The sequence below is a fragment of the Neomonachus schauinslandi genome, chromosome 15 (assembly GCF_002201575.2).
Source record: "Neomonachus schauinslandi chromosome 15, ASM220157v2, whole genome shotgun sequence".
Classification (NCBI taxonomy): Eukaryota; Metazoa; Chordata; class Mammalia; order Carnivora; family Phocidae; genus Neomonachus; species Neomonachus schauinslandi.
Genome location: NC_058417.1, coordinates 56,315,700 through 56,338,674, shown reverse-complemented (window position 1 = coordinate 56,338,674; position 22,975 = coordinate 56,315,700). Strand labels below are relative to the sequence as shown.

The 22,975-nt window shown below is 54.1% G+C and overlaps 1 protein-coding gene across 3 annotated transcripts in view; it reads right to left on the bottom strand.

The window, feature by feature from the left end:
• PGS1 (phosphatidylglycerophosphate synthase 1) overlaps window positions 1–21,935 on the bottom strand; it is an 81,487-nt gene extending 59,552 nt beyond the window's left edge. For all 3 annotated transcript variants that reach the window (XM_044921868.1, XM_021680946.2, XM_044921867.1), the window contains exons 1-7: window positions 21,787–21,935; window positions 12,083–12,272; window positions 9,032–9,109; window positions 7,301–7,400; window positions 6,005–6,194; window positions 5,156–5,334; window positions 2,458–2,979 (exon numbers count right to left, since the gene is read on the bottom strand). In XM_044921868.1, coding sequence (XP_044777803.1) covers window positions 2,458–2,979; window positions 5,156–5,334; window positions 6,005–6,194; window positions 7,301–7,400; window positions 9,032–9,109; window positions 12,083–12,272; window positions 21,787–21,917 — 1,390 coding nt within the window. In that variant the 5' untranslated portion in view covers window positions 21,918–21,935. The remainder of the gene's footprint in view (window positions 1–2,457; window positions 2,980–5,155; window positions 5,335–6,004; window positions 6,195–7,300; window positions 7,401–9,031; window positions 9,110–12,082; window positions 12,273–21,786) is intronic.
• Window positions 21,936–22,975: the final 1,040 nt, after the last annotated feature.

Here is a 22,975-nt window from a genome sequence, read left to right as displayed (position 1 = left end):
CCATCCTTGATGAGCCGGGAAGAACTGAAGGATACACCCTAGTCCTTGGAACCTCCTGCCATCAGGCTGAGCTGCTATCCACTGGCACTTGCTGCCCGGTGTGGTCACTTCCATGAGGAGGATGCCTCCTGCCAAGCGTGCTGGCTGCCCGCGGGCAGGGCCCACGCAAAGTGTTCCTGCATCACTTCACCCCATGGGGCCACCATCAGGTTCAACACCGAGTCCCTCCCTGACTGACTGGGGCGGGGGGGGAGGGGGGCGCTGTTAGAGCCACAAGGATGTGGACGCTGCGAACATGGGACCCCGGCTCACTCTCCTCACCAAGGGCTTATGGGAGCACTGGGAGCCGAGATGAGCCAGGCCTGTCCTGCAGGGGTGTGGGTAAGGCTCAGGGTAGCGGGTGCTCAGCCCTCAGCAGGAATAAACCGACACACCACCTGTACCCAGCACAGGCCTTGCAGAGAGTAAACAGCCAGTAAACCCAACCACCCACCCCAGCCACCACCTGGGCTGCCTGCTCCTCTCCTAGGCTGCTTTGGGGAAAATGAGCATCCAGGAATGAACCAGAAAAGGGGGCCGACTTAAGGACCCCCCCAACTATCGATCTCAATCATAGGAAAGGACCCTGGCCTCTGACTTCAGCACTGACCGACCTCTGACTCCTGGCCCCCCTGCTCAGGTACCACCTCCCCCATTCCCTCTCTCTCACACACACTCTCATTCATACACACACACACACACGCACACGCACATGTGCCCTGGGATTCCTGGCCTTCCCCACTAATCCAGTGCTCCCAAAGTGCAAGGCCCCACCTGGGGCGGGGCAGAAGCATGCCTGTCCGGGAACAGGTGAGCCACACTGGAAGAGCCGGTTGGGTGTTTCTGTTTCAACAGTAAATGGGGGGGGGGGGTCACTGCTCACTTATCAGTACTGCCCGCTTCAGGGAAATAACCCACGGCCCAGTCAGAACCATCAGGCCAGGCTGAGCTGGGGGGCCCCAAGTGCCCCAGGACAGAAGAGGAGGGAGCGCTATCTAGGCGTCCCCTGCACTGCTCCCTAGACACATGTCCCCTCCAAAGAACAAAGCTTCCCCCACCTCTCAGCTCAGTCTTCAATACCGCGTGCCCAGGCACCTTCGCTGTTCTCATAAGGAACAAAATCAACCCTAAAATACTTTCCACACCTCGTCCCTGGTTAGCCATGCCAGCCCTGAGGCATCTGACCACCTGCCTGGCTCAGCCCGACAGCACAATGAGGTAGTCACTTCCCACACCCAAGGAGGCCACCTGCCCAGGCAGTGGGCCTCCCAGCAGGAAGTGGGAACCACCCGGGAGGCCAGAAGCTCTATCAGTGATTCTTAAGGCCTCAGAAACTCCTGGGGAGTTGTTTTGTTTTGTTTGAAAAAAAATACCGCATTGGATTTGTCCCCAGAGAGCTGGATTCAAGAGACTGAGGAGGGCAGTCTGGGCTTTAATATTTCTTTTAACGTATCCCCAGGTGAAAACCACTGATGTAAGAAAAAAAAGACTTCCACCCAGGCAATGATCCCAAAATGACCTCAGATCTAAACAACGCAGACAAGTGGCTGTGGCCATCTGCAGGCTGGACTCCCAGGCAGAGACCAGAGACTGAGAGAATACCACCCCCTCCTCCATCAGCCCTTCTGCAAGACTCCAGGACCAGCCCAGGAGCAAAACAGCCTCTGACCACCAAAGAGAAGCCAGAAAAACCACACATGTCACCCGTGGCCAGAGGCTCTCTGCGTCGGTCACTTTTCTTCAGCCACAGGACTAAGCAGCTCGGTTGTGTGGCCCCTGGAGCATCAGGAGTGACTCCGCCCCACAGGCAGGTGCCCTCAAAATAGCAAGCAGCAGCGGGGATAATCCCTCTGCTCAGCACAAGGTTTTAAACCCGTTTATCGCCGTCTCAGACCGCGGCCCTGGGATTATGGCACGCGTGGGCTGCCCCAGGAATGCACTGATGCCTGTGGGGATCGTAATCCACATGCAGTTCAGACCATGACCCATGTATGGGCAGCGCCGCACGGCTCAGAATGGAAAGGACGTGGCCTCGACTTCCTCATCTATGGAAAAAAAGCTGAGGATTCACAAAGAGGAAAAAGAACCACAGTGGGGAGGGAAAGACTGAAAAACCAGACTGTTTAATACCAAATAATTCATCCCCAACACATCCTCTGTCCCTGAGAAGGGCCCAGCCGATGCAGGGGAGACCGCCGACCAGGGAAGGTGACGGCATGGGCCTCTCCACCCCCACCCCCCACCCCCCGAGAAGTTCCGTGCGCACTTCCTGAAACGGCCACCCATGTCATCCGTGTTAAGTTCTGGGAGCAGGAGAGGGAGAAATGTGCACAACTGAAACTCTCAGACAGGAGGTGGCACGTGCACACGGCTGCCGGGAGGATGAGAGAGGAGGAGGGCCCGGCGCTGACTGCATACCTTTGGCGTGGAACGTCCAGCCCCGCCGCCAGTACTCCTGCAGCTGGACCCGCTCCTGCTGCCCCAGGCTGCACACCTCACTGAAGAACTGTCGCTCGATGTGCACGTACGCGGCCGGGATGGCCCCTGCCACCCCCTTGGCTCCGAAGAAGCCGTTCACCTCCGGGGAGGCCAGCAAGATCTGGTACTCGGCCCGAGTGCCCAAGACCAGGTCCATGTAGGCCTGGGTCAGGTTGAAGTAGCCGGTGGTGAGATAGACCTTGGCTCCTCGCTCAGCCTCTGTCAACAGGGTCTCCGTGACGATCTCGTCAATCTGGATCTCAAAAGGCTTCATCTGGATCAATGGGTAAATCCAGGTATCGGGGGCTGGCCTCCGGTCCCCAGCAGCTGCTGCGTCCTCCTGAGTCAAGAGGGAGTCGCCATGAAAGGTCTGGGCGTGCAGCACTTGCTGGCGGGCCCTGGCCGAGTTGATCACATCCATCACCCTCTTGTTGGCCGCCCTGCAGTATGCAGCCCGGTCACCTGTAGGGACACACGGGAGGGAAGGGTGAAGGAGGAAAAGTGGAGGCTCTGGCTCTTGCCTGCACGGGGACATGGCAACAGACAGGCAAGTGCAGATGCCCTGACTGACCATCTATGGACATGCTTCAATGGAGCACTGGCCCCAGGCTCCAAGCAAGGCTCCTCCGTGGATATCAACATCCAGGGAAAGGCCACGAAAAGCCTGCGCCAGGGAACGGGAAAAGGCCTCTACCAGTTCCACTTATAAAAAGTTCATTTTTTTAAAGATTTTTTTTTAAGTCATCTCCACACCCAATGTGGGTCACGACCCCAAGATCAAGAGTCACTTGCTCTACCATGAATCCAACTGAACCAGCTAGGCGCCCCCCATAAAGTTCAAAAACAGGCCAGACTACTTGAGGGCGACAGAAATCAAGGGAGTGGAACCTTGGGATTCAGGGCCTGAGAGGGGACCGGAGGGCGCTTCCAGGAGCCAGCCCACGAGGCACACACATGTGAACTGCACGCCTATGGGTGGTGTTCAGCGTGTACTTCAGCGAGAAGGTTTAACAATAAAGTTACATGTGAGCGTGAGCCACAAAGCATGGGCACAACTGTGGGCTGAGCAAGCACCACATGGTGGGACAGTGAAAGCGGGGCCCCCAAGGTGCAGCACGTGGATAGGCAGGCTGGGACCCTGCATGTCTACACAAGACACTGGGGACAGGTAGCTGTCCAGACACACTGACAGACGAGAAATGACCACTGGAGACAGGCAGCTGTCCAGACACACTGAACGGACAAGAAATAACCATAAATGCTATCAGCAGACGACAACCCTGAACACTAACGAGCCAGCATCCAACCTGAGAAGTGAGGATAAAACCAAAAGCACAGTGTGAGCGGGGAGCAGGCAAAGAGCAAAGTTCACAGAGTGACAATGATGGGAGAACAGAGAATGTCCACGCTGCCCAGAGCTGGCCCTCTGGGAAGCTGAGCAACAGCAAGCCTCGGGGAAGGCTGAGCCAGAATCAAAGAGGAACAGGACAGGACGCACTCACGCACTCACAGCTGGGGACAGGGCTACACGTGAGGGCCTCTGGGGGTGGGCTCCGGAACAAGGAGAAGGGATGGCCTGTGCGAACCCTCCCTCCCTGACAGCAGCACCCACGGGGGGAAGAGGCAGCCACTGGCCCCACCATGTCTCAGGCTGTCCTTCTGAGTGTCACGAGTGTCCCCTGCATCTGTTCGCTCCTTCTGAGTTGCCCTGATCCCCTGAGTACACCTGCGCCTGCCCAGGCACCCCTACCTGCCCCCCGAGCATGTTGACCCATCCTTCCCAGAACGTGGGGCCTACTTCTCCGGACATTCATGCCTGGCCTGTAAAGTTAGACCAGCGGTTGGCCAGTGTTTCCTGCATGGGCCAGATATTAAGTATTTCAGGCTTTGCGAGCCAAAGGACAAAACTGAGGAAAATACATAGGCACTCATATAATGAGAGAAAACAAATTTCCACAAATTTTTTATTGATAAAAATTCAAAATATCATAATAATAACCGAGGATCCAGGCTGGCAGCAGGCAGGCCAGGCACCCCAATCACATACTGGCTCCAGGGCTAGGGCTCCCCTGGCGCCCAGGACAGGGGCTCTTCTCCTTATAAGGTCAGGGTCTACCCCTCCCCACATTGCTGACACTATTGCAAATTCAGCAGCAGGCCTTCCCAAAGGCCACCAGGAAACCACAGGAATCACAGGAATGCAAATGCCCCCAGGAACACTAGCTGCCAGGGTTTGCCTGTTTCCAGGGAGCAGAGCTGAGGGCTCTCCCATTTCACTTTCCAGGCAGGAGGCCACAGATCTCAGTGGAGCTGAGAGCCACAGAGCCTCGGTGCTCCCCACTGGGGAAGTGGCCCTGGGGAGGGCAGTCAGTCAGCAGGCTACTTCCTGTAAGTGTAGGGCAGGCCCCTGGCTCCCTCCCCCAGGCCCAGGCCGAAGCCCACACTCCCACCTTCCCTGGACCCACAGAGCATGACTGGTGGCAAGTGAGTCACCTCTGTCTGGCCTCAGAGACAAAAGCAGAATGAGGCTCTGCCACCCAAGTCTCGCCAGCCCGCAGCAAGGCTCCCAGAGGTGCGCGCCCCTCAGCCCTCACCCCTACCCACAAACTCGGGAGGGCAGCAGAGCCTGGGACCGTACCTTTGTAAGGGTGCACCATCCCCTCCACCACCTGCACTGTGTCATCCCCCTGCAACTGCAGGGACACGTCCCCCACTGCGTCCACCAGCTCCGTGAAGAAGTCCGCAATCTCGGGGCAGTCCTGCAAGAACACGTAGCGGTCCTGGCGGTTGGTGAAGTAGGAGTCGCTCAGGTTCGCGCTGCAGGGAGGAAAGAGGCGAGTGAGGACTCAGGCTGGAGAGGATGCGACAGCGAATGCCCAGGAACAAGCGGGAGCAGGGCGGCGACAGACACAGGTCAGGACCCCACGGCGGCAGCAGACCCTGAGCGTGGCCACTCACACAAGACGAGGCATGAGTGGCATGAGGTGACACAAAGGAGGGAGCCACAGAGCCCCGCCCCTGAGGCAACAATCAGCTGGGAGAAGAATGACATTCATAAAGCCAACTACCCCCCGGGGCTCATCACCAGGGCCCAAGTTTCAGAATCAAAAGGACCCGAACTGTCATGGTGGCTCTGTGGTTTGTTTCTTCTGTGTTCCTGGCTCTGCCTAAGGAAGTCATTTGTCCTCTCTAGTCTCTTGCGCGCTAAGTGAGGAAAACACTACATGGGTCCCCACGAGGATGACCTGTGACAGCACACCCAGGCACAGAGGAGTGGCTAGCATCCAAGAAGTGCTCAAGAAGCCAGGGCTCCCTTCTGAGCACCCCGAGTGGGCTTCCGGTGGCCACAGCCAGAGCCACCAGAAGACAGTGAGGCAGTATGACAACTAGACTAGAAACGTATGACCACATTCCTTCTCTGTGTTCCACTAACCTCCACCCTGGACGATATTAAGGGGAAGCCCTTGAGGGAAGGCAGCTAACTCACCCGCTCAAGATGACATTGTTGTCAAAGAGGTACACTTTAATGTGCTGCAGGCCGATCGTCTCATTAAAGCGCTCAGGGATCAGGAGCCGGAGAAGCCCACGGAGGTTAGGCGTGTGGAAGAGAGAGACGCGGACCTGTTCTGGAAACCTCTGTAACAGCGGGAGCAGCATTGTGCGGGAGTTCTTCCTACCTAAATACAGCGGTGACCAAAAGAAAAAGGACCGGCGATTCACACCAGAAAAGATACTGTGCCTGCCGGGGAGGAACCGCCTACCATGGGCCCACATTTGCCTGCATTGCCCATCCAAATCAGCCAGAACACCTGGCACCATGGCGAGCCGGAGGACCTCAGACCAAATTCTGCTCCGGACACCAACATGTCTCAGAACAAGACTGGGGCGGTCGGGGCAGCAGACATCTGCCATTTTAGCACCCAGCACCCATTTACCCTCCTCTCCTGGGAACCATACCCCACCTCCTCCTAGGGGTACCACCCTACTCCACTCTTGGCGTTCCTACTCTGGGTAATGATGGCTCTACCCTCCCTAAACTCACACCCCAGCTCCACAGGAGGGCACCCAGGCCTGGACTGGGCCAGTCAGCACACGCAGAGCCCCGGTGCACGGCCCATGGCAGGCCACTCAGAAGCTTCGGTCTGACCCTCGGGAAGCAGACTCTCTTCCGATGGACAAAATGTTGTGGCCAGATGGGCCTGGGGCTTCCAGAGGCCACCACACGGAGTCTGAGAATAAAGCCAGCCCAAAGGAAGGAGGGCCATGGGTGCCTGGGTGGCTCAGTCATTAGGCATCTGCCTTTAGCTCAGGTCATGATCCAGGTCCTGGGATCGAGCCCTGCATCGGGCTCCCTGCTCAGCAGGAAGCCTGCTTCTCCCTCTCCCACTCCCCCTGCTTGTGTTCCCTCTGTCGCTATATCTGTCAAATAAATAAATAAAATCTTTAAAAAAAATAAAAAAAATAAAACCACAGAAATTTAAAAAAAAAAAAAAGGGAGGGCCAGCAGATGGGTCCTGGTGACCAGCCAAACCCCCAGATCATGACCCACCCAAAGGAGGTCAGTCATGGGAGTTGAAAACTGCCTCTTTTTTGCCCAAGTTGTTTTTTCTTGAGCTTCCAGTCATTTGCTACAGAAGGAATGCTGATGGACAACCCAGGCAGTCTGGGGGCTATCTTCAAACATCCTTGCCTTTGCTGGGGGGGGGGGGGGGGGGGGGAGCGTACTCCTGAACAAGGGCTCTGAAAAAGGAAACGTCAGAGGCAGGGAGTGCACCAGACCCACCTCTTGAGCCCCGTGTGAAGTCCAAGAGGATGGACACCTTGAGGTCTGAAGGGAACTTGGCTTGGAGTGACTTTTCCAGAGTGCTTTCCAGGCAATCTACCTATCAAGGAAAGAACCCCAAAAGAACAGAAGTATAAGACTGAAAAAGATGATTATATATTAAAAGAACGGATTAAGGGGTGCCTGGGTGGCTTAGTCAGTTGTCGGCTTGGTTGTCAGCTCAGGTCTTGATCTCAGGGTTGTGAGTTCAAGCCCCACATTGAGCTCCATGCTGGGTGTGGAGCCTACTTAAAAAAAAAAAAAAAAAGGATCAACTTGCCAGGTAACGCCCCCCACACCCCCCCACACATCCTCTTGGAACACACACATGGACCATGAGCGCTCAAGAGTCAACACCATGAGACTTCTTCTGAGACCAGTAACAGTAACCAGAAGGTGCCATGTGGCACCCTCATCCAGCCGGGCCTCTCAGGAAGAGAGACATGATACCCAAGCAGTCTGGACCTTGCCAGTCTTGGAAAGGCTCTCTAAGACGCGAGCTCTCTCATGTTTCAACAGACAATCCCCACAGCCACACAGCAAACAGTGCCTACACATGGACAGCACACGGTAAATATTTGCTGAACCAATGAATCCAAGACACAACCTGCCCACTGGCCACTCTCCATGAGCTGGACATGACATTCTTCTCCCAGAAGAACAAACAGGCTTCCCAAGCTTGCAGCTAAAAGCGTGTCCTGAAGACAGAGGGAGACCTCCCTGCCAGGGAGGGAGAGGAGAGGACAGACGTGCTTCTGCTGACCCCCCTTCCCACCATTCTCTGCACCCAATCCCTGGCATTTCTTAGCTCCTACCTGTGGATGTCCAGACAAGGAGGAACCCAAGAAACACTCAGGCCCACTTCACAGCCTCAGAGTGGAAAGCCATCCCAAGAGTCTCGCCCACACTCATGTTAAGTCAGCCTAGAGACGGCGCCCGCGCACCAGAGCATGCGCTGGACTCACGCCACACGAAGCTCGCCCTGAGCAAACTGGCGGTGCTGCTCCTTCCCACCCTGCCCATCTCACAACAGGCGACAAGTGTGGTGTGACACCAAGCCCAGGGGGAACAGACAGGCCACAGACCTGGCACCTGACCCCAGCCTGACCTGCGCTTAGGTTCATTTGTCTAATATAGGGTCAGAAAATCTTTTCTGCAAAGGGCCAGGCAGCAAATACCCGGGGCCTTGGGGGCAAGAGGGTCCCTGTCACAACTACTCAGTTCTGCCACTGCAGCAAGAGCACAGATGCAGACAATACATTCGTGAGCAAGCACGGCTGTGTTCCAATAAAGCTTTATTTACGGACACAGAAATTTGAATTTCACAGGCTTTTCCTGTATCACAGTACGCTCCTCCTTTTGTTTTCCAGTCATTTGAAAACGAAAAAACCATTCTTAACCCACAGACCATACAAAAACAGGCAGCGGGCCGTAGTTTGCTGAGCCCTAGACTGGCAGACACAGCAGCCTCGGAACCCCGGTGCAGGGTGGGGAGGACGTTGAGAGCGAGGATGAGCGCGCCCCGCCCCCGCGCACCCCTCACTGGCCCTCCTGACGGGGCCGACCCCCAGCAGCGGCTGTGAGGCGAGGACCAAGACAAGGCGGCTCAACCCCAACTCTACGGCGCCGGGCGGCCGGGGGTGCAGGGCGATTTCACTGCTGCCATGGGGACCACCCCACCTCAAACCTTACCAGTTCCTGTTCCAAAGGACCCGTCCCCAGGTAGAGCGACGCCATCACCACGCGTCTCTTGGCCACCTTGATCTGGCCCTGAAAGAGGAAAAACGAGTCACAGTCATGGCTTCCACAGCTCACTGAGGAAACCTAACAAGTAACGCTCCGGGCCCAACTTCTGGTATCTGAAGCTGATGGTAACCGTCCAAATAAAGACCCACGATCCTAAATTAAAATACTCCCCCTGGGGCGCCTGGGTGACTCAGTTAAACGTCTGCCTTCGGCTCAGGTCATGATCCCAGGCTGCTGGGATCGAGCCCCGCGTCGGGCTCCCTGCTCGGCGGGAAGCCTGCTTCTCCCCTCTCCCACTCCCCCTGCTTGTGTTCCCTCTTTTGCTGTGTCTCTGTCAAATTAAAAAAAAATCCTCCCCCTGAAAGACACGACCTAACTGTTCGAGACACGACACAGCCATTGAAAGAATGAAGGATGTGTGACAGTGACCTGACACAATGTCCACAGTGTACTGCTGGGATGGAAGCAGTCGCTGCCCCGGGTGCAAACCACCTGGGGGTGTCACGTGGGGCACGTGCAGGGCACAAGAGCGCGGTCCCTGAGGTCAGAGCAGAGGAGGGGAGTGTGAGAGCCAACGTGCGTGACACTCTGCCCCCGTCCGCACCTATGTGGCTGGGTTTCCCAATGAGCGGGCACGTATTTCCTCCGAAACGCAGAAGGGTCCCCAGGCACAAGGACAGAACAGACCAGCACTCTAAGACGACTGTGTCACCTCAGTCCCAACAGGCAGAGTGCTCTCTCTAGACCTGCTCCAGTGTGGGGAACGACAGACCCCTCCAGGGCTCGAAGCATCCTGCCCCAGGGGGGTGACAGGCATAGAAAGATGGGCAGCATGCCAAAGGTCATGCTCTGGAAGGAGAGGCAGGAGGGCCAGGCCTCGCGGGAGGAGGGAGGCAGAAAGCAGGGCACACACCTGCTTTCTGACCCAGGAGGGATGCGGCACCCACAGCCCACACGGCCTGCACAGGAGGGGCGCCCCGACCACAGAAACACACCAACACGCTGGCACAAGGCCTGCAGACCAGGAAAGCACGAGAGAATGTCCCAAGTCCACCGTCTCCTCTGTTTGGTTATTTGGGAAGCGGACGCCTGCAGGGAACGCCATTACACAGAGGGAACAGTGACTCTGGGAAAAGGCACCTCGGCTCAGGCACTGCAGCGAGGGCTCGAGGGCTCGCAGGCCAGGCAGACGGCAGGCTGCACTCCCCTCTCAGGGAACAAGGCTGCTCTGTGGGCCCGGGGAAGACACACATCCCACCAGCGCAATCCCTGCGTCAGAATCTGCCCGGGGCTCAGTTCAAAGGGCAAGAGAGAAGGGCTTCCTCCCAGCCTGCTGGGCCAAACCCTGGGGCCCTTCCTGCCTCCACAGCCCCACCCAGGCAGGTGCGCAGATGGGGATGGCCACGCAGAGACTCAGCCAGTCCTTCACCCGGAGTTGACTAGAACACAAAGAACTGCCTCTGCAAAACCTGTTTCTACAAGCCAAACAGAGAACCAAGTAGGAGCAAAGAGCAAACCACCTTAACATCAGTTCTCCACAAAAAAGATGCACAGGACAGATGAGCAGTGCAGGGAAGTGGGGAGAACACATAAACAGACAGACACAAACACGCACATGCAGAATGCATTCTGGAAAGAGCCAGTCAGAAATTAAGCTAACTGTGGATCTACAGAACAACAGGGCAAAAGGAGAATGTACACGTATTCGAATCAAGTACAGTTCATTCTGCAGAAAAATTAATCTCTACGTGTATTTCCTATTATCTACTACCATTCTGCCTGTCTGACCTCATCATACCTTAATTCAAACATCATTGCTAATTTGAACCCAGAGAGTTCATGTTAACAAAAATTAATCAGCTTCGGGGTGCCTGGGTGGCTCAGTCGGTTAAGCGTCTGCCTTCAGCTCAGGTCATGATCCCAGGGTCCTGGGATCGAGCCCCATATTGGGGGGCTCCGTGGGAAGCCTGCTTCTCCCTCTCCCACTCCCCCTGCTTGTGTTCCCTCTCTCGCTGTGTCTCTGTCAAATAAATAAACAAAAATATTTTTTAAAAAATTAATCAGCTGGGGCGCCTGGGTGGCTCAGTTGGTTGAGCGGCTGCCTTCAGCCCAGGTCATGATCTCGGGGTCCTGGGATTGAGCCCTGCATCGGGCTCCTGGCTCCGCGGGAGGCCTGCTTCTCCCTCTCCCACTCCCCCTGTTTGTGTTCCCTCTCTCGCTGTGTCTCTGTCAAATAAATGAATAAAATCTTTAAAAAAAAATTAATCAGTTTCAAATTACTTATTCCGATTAGCAGTTTCACCTCAAGTAACTAGATGGGCCACAAACACCTGAGTACTGAAAGCCCAACCCCCCAAATGCAAAGGTGAGCATCTCAGAGAAGGCACAAACTTTAGACAAAGTCACAGGAAAGAACAGGGATCATAAGGCCTAAAACAAGGTGTCCAACTTTTCCAGTGATCCGTAAAGCCTCTTCACCGAACAAGAGAATTCCAACCACTTCCTACACATCAAATCTCATCCATGGGTCACAGCTGGGTCTTCATTCCCCGTATGCCCCACCTCCCAAGATGAAACCGCTATGTTGGAGATGTTTGCAGGGGCAGGGGTGTGTCGTGCCGTGACTAGAATAAGGTTCCTTTCTCCCCAGACATCGTTAGCAGGGACGCCCACCCGCCCTCACTAACCTCCCTTCCAATGGAACCGATGGAATCATCTGTCCATAAGAATCAAAATCTAGGAGCTGCCCCTCACTGCCCACCCACTCTGAGCTACTCTACCTGAGACGTTAGCCATGCAGAGGAGCCTCTGATGACGGCACAACTCAAGCATTTGTGAGGCTGGAAACCTAACAGGGAGAAGAACCCACAGCAAGAAGCCGAGCAGCCATCAGAAACTTCCAGAACAGAAGGCACTTCTGCTCAGGACTCACCCAGCCTCAGGCCCCTAAGCCTCTAACTCCAGCGTCCATCCCTCTCTCCCGTGGACATAACTTACCTTCATGAGCTCAAAAAACTCCGCCGGGGAAGAAAGCACCCTGACGTGGGAGCTGGAGACCCCGAACTCTGGGACCAGGTTTCGGATCCACTGGAACCTGTGCACACCCTCTGGACACAGGCAACAAGGAGGGGAGGTGACTTGGGGGACAGTCGGGGACAGCAAAGGAGCCAACAGCAGCCATGGTGACCTGGTTAAAGAGACACGCAAAGGGTCATACTTCTCCAACACTTCCTCAGAAGTCTCTCTCAGCTCCAGTGGGGGGATGGAGGGGAACGGAAATTTTTTTTTTAACCAATTTCCGATTCTCTAGACCATTTTAAGTGAGCCCAAGTCAAACTCTGCAAAAGGGCTTTTCCTTCAGCCCCTACTAATTGAGCAACTTGAGAAGTGCCAATGCCTACAGCTAAACCCCAACTTGCAGTTGGCTCCAGACAGCTCCAAATCTAGAGCAGCCACAAGTAAACTCATGGAAGCCACCACAGGGGTAACGCCGGGCTGCCGCACCAAACCCCTGCAGAAAGCCACTGGCGGCCACCTGGAGCCAGGGCGAGTCTGGGATGAGGGTGACCACTGCGACCCAGGCCCCCAGCTACAGGGCTGCGGCAATAAACGAGGCTTTTATTTAGGGAAGGACCCAGAATAAGTTTTCTCTTGAATACTCGGCTGTGGAGAGAAGAACTGGAGGAAGAAGAGCCTGGGGGGAGGGGGCACCATCTCGGCAGCGGCGAGAATTGCCCCCTCAGCCCTGGACACGTCGTCCTCGGGGCTCACGCCACATAAAGCTGCACCCTTTGGCCCCCGCAGCCGGCTCCACTCCACTTAGGCAGAGACAGCAGCAACCAAGGTCCTGCCCATGGAACCACACATCCGCTGCCCACCGGCTGCCACCCCCCCATTCCATGGGGACCAGGGAGGGGCAACACACCCAGAGCCCCACACAAGCCCGGCCCTATTCTCAATTCCAGCAAACAGCAGCAGGAAAATCCTCTGCAGTGCGTGCCCTTCTACTGCAGCTCTGAGAGGAACTCAGGAAAGGGCGCTTGCGCACCCCAAGGCCTGAAGGGTCACAGATTCCAGGAAGATGACTTCATTCACTTGCCTCATGATAAAGCGCAGAATCTTCCCAGGGCCCTGCAAACGTCCCTACACAGACGCCAGATGGCCCACAGCTGTGCTTCCCAGAAAGCCCACTGGTCTGTCCCAGCCGACTCACTGCCAAGAAAACTTTAGTCAACGGTTGAAGGTAGCAGCTCTCTAGATCCTGGGAAGCTGGGGGCTGGCCTGGGGCCCCACGGTGCAGAGTGGGCAGAGCAGCTATGCTTTCTCGCTGTTTCAGAGAGGGGGTGACGGCACTCAGGGGGACCAGCTTGCTAAGGTTCTCTGGCTTCCAGGCGATGAGCAGCAGCTTGCAAATGAAAGGCTTAGATGCGTAAACTAGGGATTGCTGCCTCGATTTCCCAAACTGTAGGCCTTATTCCTGCTGTGCTCAAAGCTAACTTCCAGGAGGAGAGGGAAAGATCCTTCAGTCCAATGGAAAACCACGAGACAATGGGAAAGTCTGCACAACACTCTATCAATGTGAAGCCCCAGAGGGGGCTTAAAGTCTAATATTCATTAATTAAACATGGTCTATTTGAGGTGGAAAACCCCACAGCAGCGCCACACCAACGGATCTCCCAGCACTCACCTCTCTCAGCCCATATGAAAAAGAACCAGAGCGACCGCTAAAACCCACCCCCCCACCACCACGCCGTCAGTCCCGCATCCTTCCCCTGGGCCAGGAGACTCCAATGGGCTCCCCAAAAGGAAGCTGCGGAGACATATCCTCGGCACACAGTGACCCAGAGAGGGCAAGTGGAGGCTCGGGCTGCGACCCCAGGCATCGTGTGAGCGCTGTTCCGTCCTGTGAGGGGCACAAGGGAAGAGCAGCCCGGCCCCCCACGAACCTGGCGACCTCACACGCTTACACACCTGAAACCATCTAAGAATGACGAAAGAGGAAAATGCCACCACGAACTAAAGGTCGAAATGTGCAGCATGTGTGCTTCAAGTAACAGGAAAGGGGAGCTGGTGGCACCGAGCAGCCGGGGAGGCCTGAGGACACCCTCCCTGGAGTGGTGAGGCAGGGCGAGCGGAGGGGCTGCTCCAGGCAAGGAGGGGGCTGAGCAAATTTAAGCCGTGGGCGCTGGCGAGCACCGCCATCCACGGGAAAGCCCAGGAGGGTCCTCTCAGCCAGTCCAGAGGACACACGGACCCAGGGCCCACCGTCAGCCCCAGCCTGCCCTGGAGAGGCACCGGGCAGGCTGCGGCGGGCCGGGCTCAGGGCCCCAGGCGGCCGTGGGCAGGCCTCGTCCCTGCCAGGCAGCTCTCCCTGGGAATGCTCCACCAGGGCCTCCGTCCAAGATTTGTTGAAGGCTTTTTTATGTTGGCTTCCTGTTTCATCTGTGTACTGACAGGTTTATTTTTGCTAGAGAGGAGAAGGAGCTGAAAGCCAATTAGGTGCAGGGAGTCGTGGAGGGGGAGACCCAAACCTAAGCAGCAGTTTTAGACACCCGAAGAGGAAGGCGCTCTGAGAAGGAGCAGAGCGTTTTCTGAAGGTCCCCCCAGTGACAGCACGGGCGTGGGACCACACCTGGGCGGGTGGCACTCAAAATCTAACTGGAGCGCCTCAGCCAGGGCAGAAGCAGAAAAGCCCAAGTCCGCTCAGGGGCTCATTTTTTTTTCCTTCGCCTCAGCCAGAAGCCCCTGGGGGGTTAGTTCCTGCTTTCCACAACCTAACTCCTGGGAATCTTCCCAGAGAAGGTTGCTCCCGGTGCTGGCAGCAAACCCCACCCCCGCACAGTCACCCCAGTCTCCAGGGGCGACCACCTGCACAGGCAAGTCCCCTCACCCCAGGGAGGCTTACTAAGAAACCACACGTCCCAGGTCAGGAACCGAAGCCCCGAGAGATCTGAGGAGCTGTGGTTACTTCACCAAAAAAGCAGAGCCGTGTCACACATGCCATTCAGAGAACTAAACCGGCACACACACACAATTTCCACATCTAGACCTGGACTCCCCTGAATCATTTTTCTAGGACCATCCAGCTCCCGTTTCTAGTTACAAAGAAGAGGAAGTGGTGGGGGGCAGGGGACCAGATAATAGCTTTTGCCGACTCAGGAATATCATGGAAGTTTGGAGAACAGGGCCAGGGCAAGCGCCTAGGGACGCTCAGGCAAGCCGGTGGCAGAGGCGGCAACAGCAAACAATGCAAACCGGTCCCCAGCCGACAGTTCTAACGGTGAAAGGAACCAGCGGGCTCTGTGAGGGCAGGCTCCAGCCACCCATGGGACACCTGACTCTGAGGTTCAGCCACAGGATTTAAGGCTTCCCGTGGAATCTGCAAAATCCCTACACTGGGGAGCAGGCTGGGTCTGAGTGCTGAACACCCCTGGCCTGGGGCCCTTCCTCTACCCAGGGAGAGACCTGTGCGGATGGGGTGATGGCAAGGCTTCAGGGTGACTCTAGCACAAGCAGCATGAAGGGAGGGAGGCACGGAGGGGAGGGAAGTTTCTTCCCACCATCTCTAAGAGAAATCCACATCTGAATTGACTTGACTAAGGATGCTCTTGTCCCTGAGCCCCTGGATGGGGTCCACCACTAAGTGAAGACAGTGAAAGCCTACCTGACCCCCAGGGCAGTCCTGGTGGGACAGGGCAGCCCACCCCTCCTGCGAGGCATGGGAAGGCAGTGGGACTTGAGTTCAGAATAATCAGCCACTTGGAAACAGAGCAAAAGAGCCACTGAGACACGACCAAACACAGCTATTGACACAGGGAGCCTCAGGGGAAAGAGAAGGTATTTCTCCTTTTTGTGGGGAGATAGGAGTTTTCCATTTCACCAAACATCTTGAAGCTGCGTGTGCCCCATGGAAAAATACTGGCACACCTTGCATTTTTCCTTTGTCTGGATGTGCAACAATGTGCCTGGAGGTCCAACCAAGCTCTGTGGCCAGTGGTGAGATGCCAATAAAGAAAGGCAGGGGCGCCTGGGGGGCTCAGTTAAGCATCTGACACCTGATTTCAGCTCAGGTCATGATCTCAGGTTGGTGAGATCAAGCCCCATGTCAGGCTCCGTGCTGGGTGTGGAGCCTGCTTAAGATCCTCTCTCTCTCTTCATCTTCCCACCCCCCACCTCCCTCTCTTAAAAAAAAAAGATGAAGAAGAAGAAGAAATGGAAAGGCAAATACTAGATAATTACACCCAGGTCTACACTTTACCTTTACACATCCCCTCCAAGGCCTCTCCCCCTCAGAGGACACAGGTCTGATACTCAGGGGCCGCAGAGTGTCACGCACCACCCAGTGGGGGAAAAAAAAGTAAGCTGGCCAACCTCTTAGGGTCTTTTCAAAAGGGGGCACCTTGGGCTCTGAACAAAGAACACAGTGATGTGGGAGGACCATCTTCCTACACGAAGCAAAAATCCTCAACAGACAGTATGGAAGTTCTACCCTCTGTCCAGTACCATACTCGGGGCATTAACTAAGTGGCCCCCGCTATGGGCTCCGTCATGCTCTGAATCCATGGGCTCTTCTGGAACTATAAGATAAGATTCGTGGTACAAGCTTTGTGGCTTGGGTCCCATCCAACTCTGTACAAAACGATGAAAAAAGGAGTTCTTAAAAGAAACTAAGTTCGGGGCGCCTGGGTGGCTCAGCTGGTTAAGCGACTGCCTTCGGCTCAGGTCATGATCCCGGAGTCTCGGGATCGAGTCCCGCATCGGGCTCCCTGCTCGGCAGGGAGCCTGCTTCTTCCTCTGACCCTCCCCCTTCTCATGTACTCTCTCTCTCATTCTCGCTCTCTCAAATAAATAAATCTTTAAAAAAAAAAAAAAGAAACTAAGTTCTGTGGACTGCAATATTTTCAGAAACTTTTTAAGAAAAACCCACCCTCCCCCCTCAGTCATGAACTTTAAACTTAAACGTCAGAAAGTGAGTTAAGGAGAAAAGAATAACAGTCACAGCACTTCCTGAGAAGAGCTCAACAAACTACGTGAAGGAACCATACTTCCTGCGTCCCCGGCAGCAGGCGGCCCTTCCTGACTAACGCAACACCAAGTCCAAGAAAGGGAAGTGAGTGTGAATTCCCGTAGGTTACAAAAGACCAACGGCCCACTGAACTCCCACAAGAAGTCCAGCATGGAAGGCCAGGCTACCAGCATCTGACTACATGCTGACCAGATGACTGTCCTCTTGACTTGCCCAAAAGGAAGTCGATCACATCCAGGGGCCAGAAAGTTAACATAACCCACAATACACCTCGGGAGGCCCAAGCAGCAGGCAAAGCAAAGTGCCTGACGAGAACCAATCACATGTTCTACTAATCCAAAGGCTTTGACCAACCGTACTTCCCAGCAGCCTTGAAAAGAACTCGTTTACATGAATCAGATCACATGTTTACAAGTGGATTATCTATCAGAACACTTTAATCCCAGGCTAGCTGCTATCTCTCTAGGAGCACACAACTGACTGACCCAGCCTAATTCATCACCAGATGCAATGTGTTCAGGGGATACTCATATTAATATGAACTCAATAAAGCTACAGTTTGGGGCGCCGGGTGGCTCAGTCGGTGAAGCATCTGCCTTTGGCTCAGGTCATAATCCCAGGACCCTGCGATCCAGTCCCGCCTCGGGCTCCCTGCTCAGCGGGGAGCCTGCTTCTCCCTCTGCCTGCCACTCCCCTGCCTGTGCGCGCACTCTCACTCTCTATCAAATAAATAACATCTTTAAAAAAATAAAATAAAGCTACAATTTAAAAATCTGTCTGTTGTAAATCTTATTCCAATCCCTGCAAGGTCAAATTTGAATTACTGGGAGAAATTATGCTTTGATTCTAAATATCCCCCTCCCACCCATTCTACTACTATAAATAAGCCAAGAAATGGCTCTACTAAACTCTAACAAGTAAGAAGCATCACAAAGTTCAAAGAAGAAGTAATTTCTGGAAATGTGGTGGTCCCTCAGAGCGGAAACTACTAACAAGCTGAACTGGAGTATGCCGACCTGTCACTATGACATCAGACATCTAACTGAAAGAACAGTCTTCTGGTTGTCTGTCTCCCTCTAATAACTCAGGGAAGTTAGAAGCCCCTCACCCCCTCACACTGACTCACTCACACACACTCACACACACACACCTCGAAGAGAAAATAGGACTTGAGTTTCAATAATAAAGCCCTTTCTGCACATATAGCTCAACCTGAAAAGCGTTCGTTTGGGTTTTTTAGAGAAGGAGGCCACAAAGAAAATACATCCGTCTAGGGCAGGCAAGCTCAAGATTAGGAACTCCTGCCCTCCTGACACATTTCCCACTCAGTCCCATCTACTCCAAATGAGTCAATTCCATGGAGTCTGAGGACTCCTAAACACCACCTCAAGGTGCCATCTCCCCGTCCCCGAGCTCCAGATCTGTCAGTCAGCTGCACATGACACCTCCACTCAGACGCACCTGGATCCTAGTTAACACGCCCAAACTCACCTTATTGTCACCCCCCCAAGCCCAGTCCTTTCTTAACCCTGTTGTAATGATGTGTGACTCCATCCATGCAGTCACCCAAGTCCCCCTACACCTCCCCCACCAGAGCTGACTCTAATCCCTTCCACTCTGCAACACCTCAGGCCTAGACCACCATCAAAGGAAACTGAACAAGCAATCTCAGAGCTTGCCTCCCTGGGTCTCAGCCCAGAGGACAAGCTTGCTCCCGGCTCCTCCCTCTGCTTCCTCCCATCCCTACTCAGTACCCCCAGTCGGCTCCTGGAAATGACTTGAGTACCTGCGGCACCTCAGAACTGCCTTCCACCTTTGCTGCTACAATCATCAGCCCACACCACTCACCACCCTTCCCTGAACACCAGCTCCCCCTTCTTTACCCGGCGTACTCCTACACTCCAAAACACAGCTCTGAGATCACCCCCACCAGGAAGCCTTCTGTGACCTCCTGCTGTGCCTCTCAGGTGCTGCCATGACCTTCCACCTCACCTTACTATTACTGCCAGCTTATGGGTCTGAGCATCTTGAAGATGGGGCGAGGTCTTTATCTTTGCTTCCTTGGTACCTAGCACAGCAGTGCTCTACACACACATGCTGAATAAAGGAATGAGCCCAGAGGTCCATAGTGATAATGAGTCAGATGCCTGCTCAAGAGAAAAACAACAGCATTTCTAGATCACTAATTGGAAGTAATTTTAAGTAGCATTTTCTGTCACTGTGGCTGTCTCTGTAACAAAGAAACCACTGCAATGAAAGAACCCTCTCTCCACCCCTCTCGTTAGCCACAAGGGTTCATCAGGTACTCCAACAGGTGAGTCAGATTGGCAAGCTAAAATCTGACAAAGTCTAAGCTCATGACTACACAGAACTATTATCAACGATCAGAGTTACAAGAAACCACACCATTCAGGGAATGAGGAGTTGTGAGGTACAACTAATGGAGGAGAAACGAAAGTCAGCAGCCAATATAGGATGAATGGCCATACAGACCAGAGAAACCCCAAACACCAAGCCACAGAGTTGGGTAAATGTGCAGACCGAATAACCGAATAAGGCAAGAGGAAGGGGGTAAAAAAAAAAGGTCAGAAAGCTACAGCGTTGTAACAGCATTGGTCAAAGCACTTATCTTCAGTCCTAGCAAACCATTCTAAGGATTATAAAACACAAATTTCTTTTTTTTTTAAGATTTTATTTATTTTTGAGAGTGAGAAAACATGAGCAGGGGAGGGAGGGGTAGAGGGAAAAGCACACTCCAAGGGCTCAATCCCAGGACCCTGGAATCATGACCCGAGCCAAAGGCAGAAGTTTAACTGACTGAGCCACCCAGGCGCCCACAGATTTCTTTAAAACACAAAACTTGGTGGCTGGGGGGATGGGGTAAATGGATGATGGGCATTAAGGAGGACACCTGATGTGATGAGCAGTGGGTGTTACACGCAACTAATGAATCAATGAACACTACATCAAAAACTAATGATGTACTATATGTTGGGCTAATTAAATTTAAATTAAAAATAAATAAATAAATAAAACAAAACACAAAACTTGTGTTTAAGTGAGTTTCTGGTTTAATTGTTGACCCAGAGATACAACTCTCTCTCTCTCTCAGCTTCATCAAAAAGAAATATGGTGTCACACCTACTGCATCCACTTACAAAAAAGGACTTCGGGGAATCAGTTTAGACTACTCCCACTGCCACACTGCTCTTCTCCCCCCACCACCGGGAAGAGACACTGAAGAGAAACGTCTTTTTCAAAAGAATTTGTGGAGATTGCCCCAACATCCCTTAGTAGTTAATTCCAATGGTAAACAATTAACAATGAAGTGGTTTTTGTCGTTTAAACACATACAGGGAAATGACAAAATTGCCTGAACACATCATCTTTGAGAGAACATTTCTTGAAACCTTAAACCAAATTTCCCAGTGGTTTGATGCCAAGACGTAGAAGTCATCTGATTTCACCACCCACTGCAACGGCCAGGTCTTGGCTAAGCACCAACTACAGAAAATGCAGAGGCCGCCTCTTCCCCGGCCCCGCCCCCGCCCCCACCTGGTTTCGCTGGTGTGAAACTTAAAGCCATTCTGATCAGCAAGCTTCTGAACGTCTCCATACTGATGCTATCACCTAAAAGTTACCCTGAACCAAAGTCGAATTTCTGCTGAAAATCATCCACCGTAACCCACTGTAACAGTATGAAGCAAGTTCCTTCCCATAAGTAGAAACAGCACGCATGACTGGACCACAGATCTATGCACGAAAGCCAGGAGGTCCTACTTCACCCAAGTAGCACAGATAAAATCTAAGATAATGCAAACTCTTCTAAAGGATGCACGTCTAAGATCTGATTTTTTTTTTTTCTTTTAAAGGGTCAAGTGTAAGGCTTGAGTCTCTCTGATAAGAAAACCATTTGCAGGGACGCCTGGGTGGCTCAGTCGGTTAAGCGGCTGCCTTAGGCTCAGGTCATGATCCCGGGTCCTGGGATCGAGTCCCACATCAGGCTCCTTGCTCGGCGGGGAGCCTGCTTCTCCCTCTGCCTGCCTCTCCCCCTGCTTGTGTTCTGTCTCTCTCTCTCTCTGACAAATAAATAAATAAATAAATCTTTAAAAAAAAAAAAAGAAAAGAAAACCATTTGCACACAAGAAATCTTTTTTTTTTTTTTCCTGTAACATTAGCAATAACAACAGGCCTCTTAGGTCAGCATGTTCTTGGCAAATGTTGACTTTGAAAGACCACTGCCTGAACAAACTGCTTCAAAGCCTCCTCCACCACTTACATAACTCACTTCAGTACTTTTCCAGAACACAGGCCCTTTGAAAAGTGTGAAGGGGGTTCCGAGTGGTTCCTCTTCCCTGGCCTGAGAGTCCCTGACTCAGGATTGCTTCACAGCCCTCTCCCGCAGGATGTGCGAAGCGCTACACGCACACGATCCCCGCCGGGCTGATTCACCCCGGCCGAGCCACCCGGCAGCCAGGACCGGCAAGGAAAAGATCTCCCCTCGGAACGCAAGCGGCGTCTCGCGCTACAGACCCTCCAACGCCCGCCGCCGGGGGCCCCCCGGGGAGCCCGCGCTCGGTTCCCGCCCCGCCCCCCGCGTGAGCGCACTCCCGGCGCGGAAGGGAGGCAGGGCCGCAGCCGCGCCCCCGCCCCGGCAGGCCCGGCCGCCTCTCACCTCCTGCACCGGCGGTCCCGGTTCCTGCCCAGACGGTCGGACAGGCGCCCGAGGAGCGCGGCCAGCCCCGGGCGGCCAGGCAGCAGGCCCAGCAGCCGCCTCCAGAGCACCGGCCCCGCCGCCGCCGCCATGGAGACTCGGCGCTTCCGCTTCCGGCGCGCAAGAACTTTATTGACAGCGGCGCTCGCGGACACGGGGAGGGGGCGGGGCGGGCGCAGGTGTGCGGGCGGCGCGCAGGGCGCAGGCGCAGCGGGCTGAGCTTCTTGCGTCCCACCCTCCCACCTCCGCGCTCCTGAGACTGCTGACCTCGCGCCCAACCGGTCACGACCAGCACCGAAGCTCGCGGGCAGGTGCGCGGGGCCGGCCACGGAGCGTACGGTGAAAGGAGCACCTCCTGTAGCTGATCTTCGAAAGGAAGACGTTGCAGGGTCCTGAGGGCGGAGTGGGGGTTGGAATGACTCTGATCCGAAACATGGGGTTCCTCGGCTGACCCACACGGACTGAGACTTGGGAGCCGGTAGAGCGGTGGGAGATCGTCACATCCTACTTGTCCTGTCCCAGGGGGGTGTTGTGAGGGTTCAAGGAATGCAAAACATTCCGCATTCCACGTTCACCCAGGTATCCCAAGGAAGTCAGTTACGTGCGCCCTGCAAGAATGTTCATCTTGGCATCGTTCGTGATACCAAAAATGTGGAAGCAGGGGCGCCTGAGGGGCTCAGTTGGTGAAGCGTCTGCCTTCCACTCGGGTCACGATCGTATGGTCCTGGGATTGAGCCCCGCGTCGGGCTCCCTGCTCTGCGAAGGGCCTGCTTCTCCCTCTCCTTCTGCCGCTCCCCCTGCTTGTGCCTCTCTCTCTCTCTCTCTCTCTCTGTCAAATAAATAAATAAAATATTTAACAATAACAAAAAAAAAGTGGAAACAATCAACAGTGGGGAAGTTGGTGAAATAGTGAAATAAATAACGGTGCATCACTATGTTGGAAGACCATGCATCCATAAAGAATTACGTCCCAGAAGAATGTTTAATGACATGAAGTGTAAAATCCAAATTTCCAAAGAGTAGTATAGAGCTTATCTCATCGGGAAAATTAAAAATTGGAGGGAGTATTGTGTACAGACAGACTGAAAGTAAATACATCAAAATGCTAACATTGTCTATTTGGTGCTATTCAAAAATTTCCAAGTAGTTT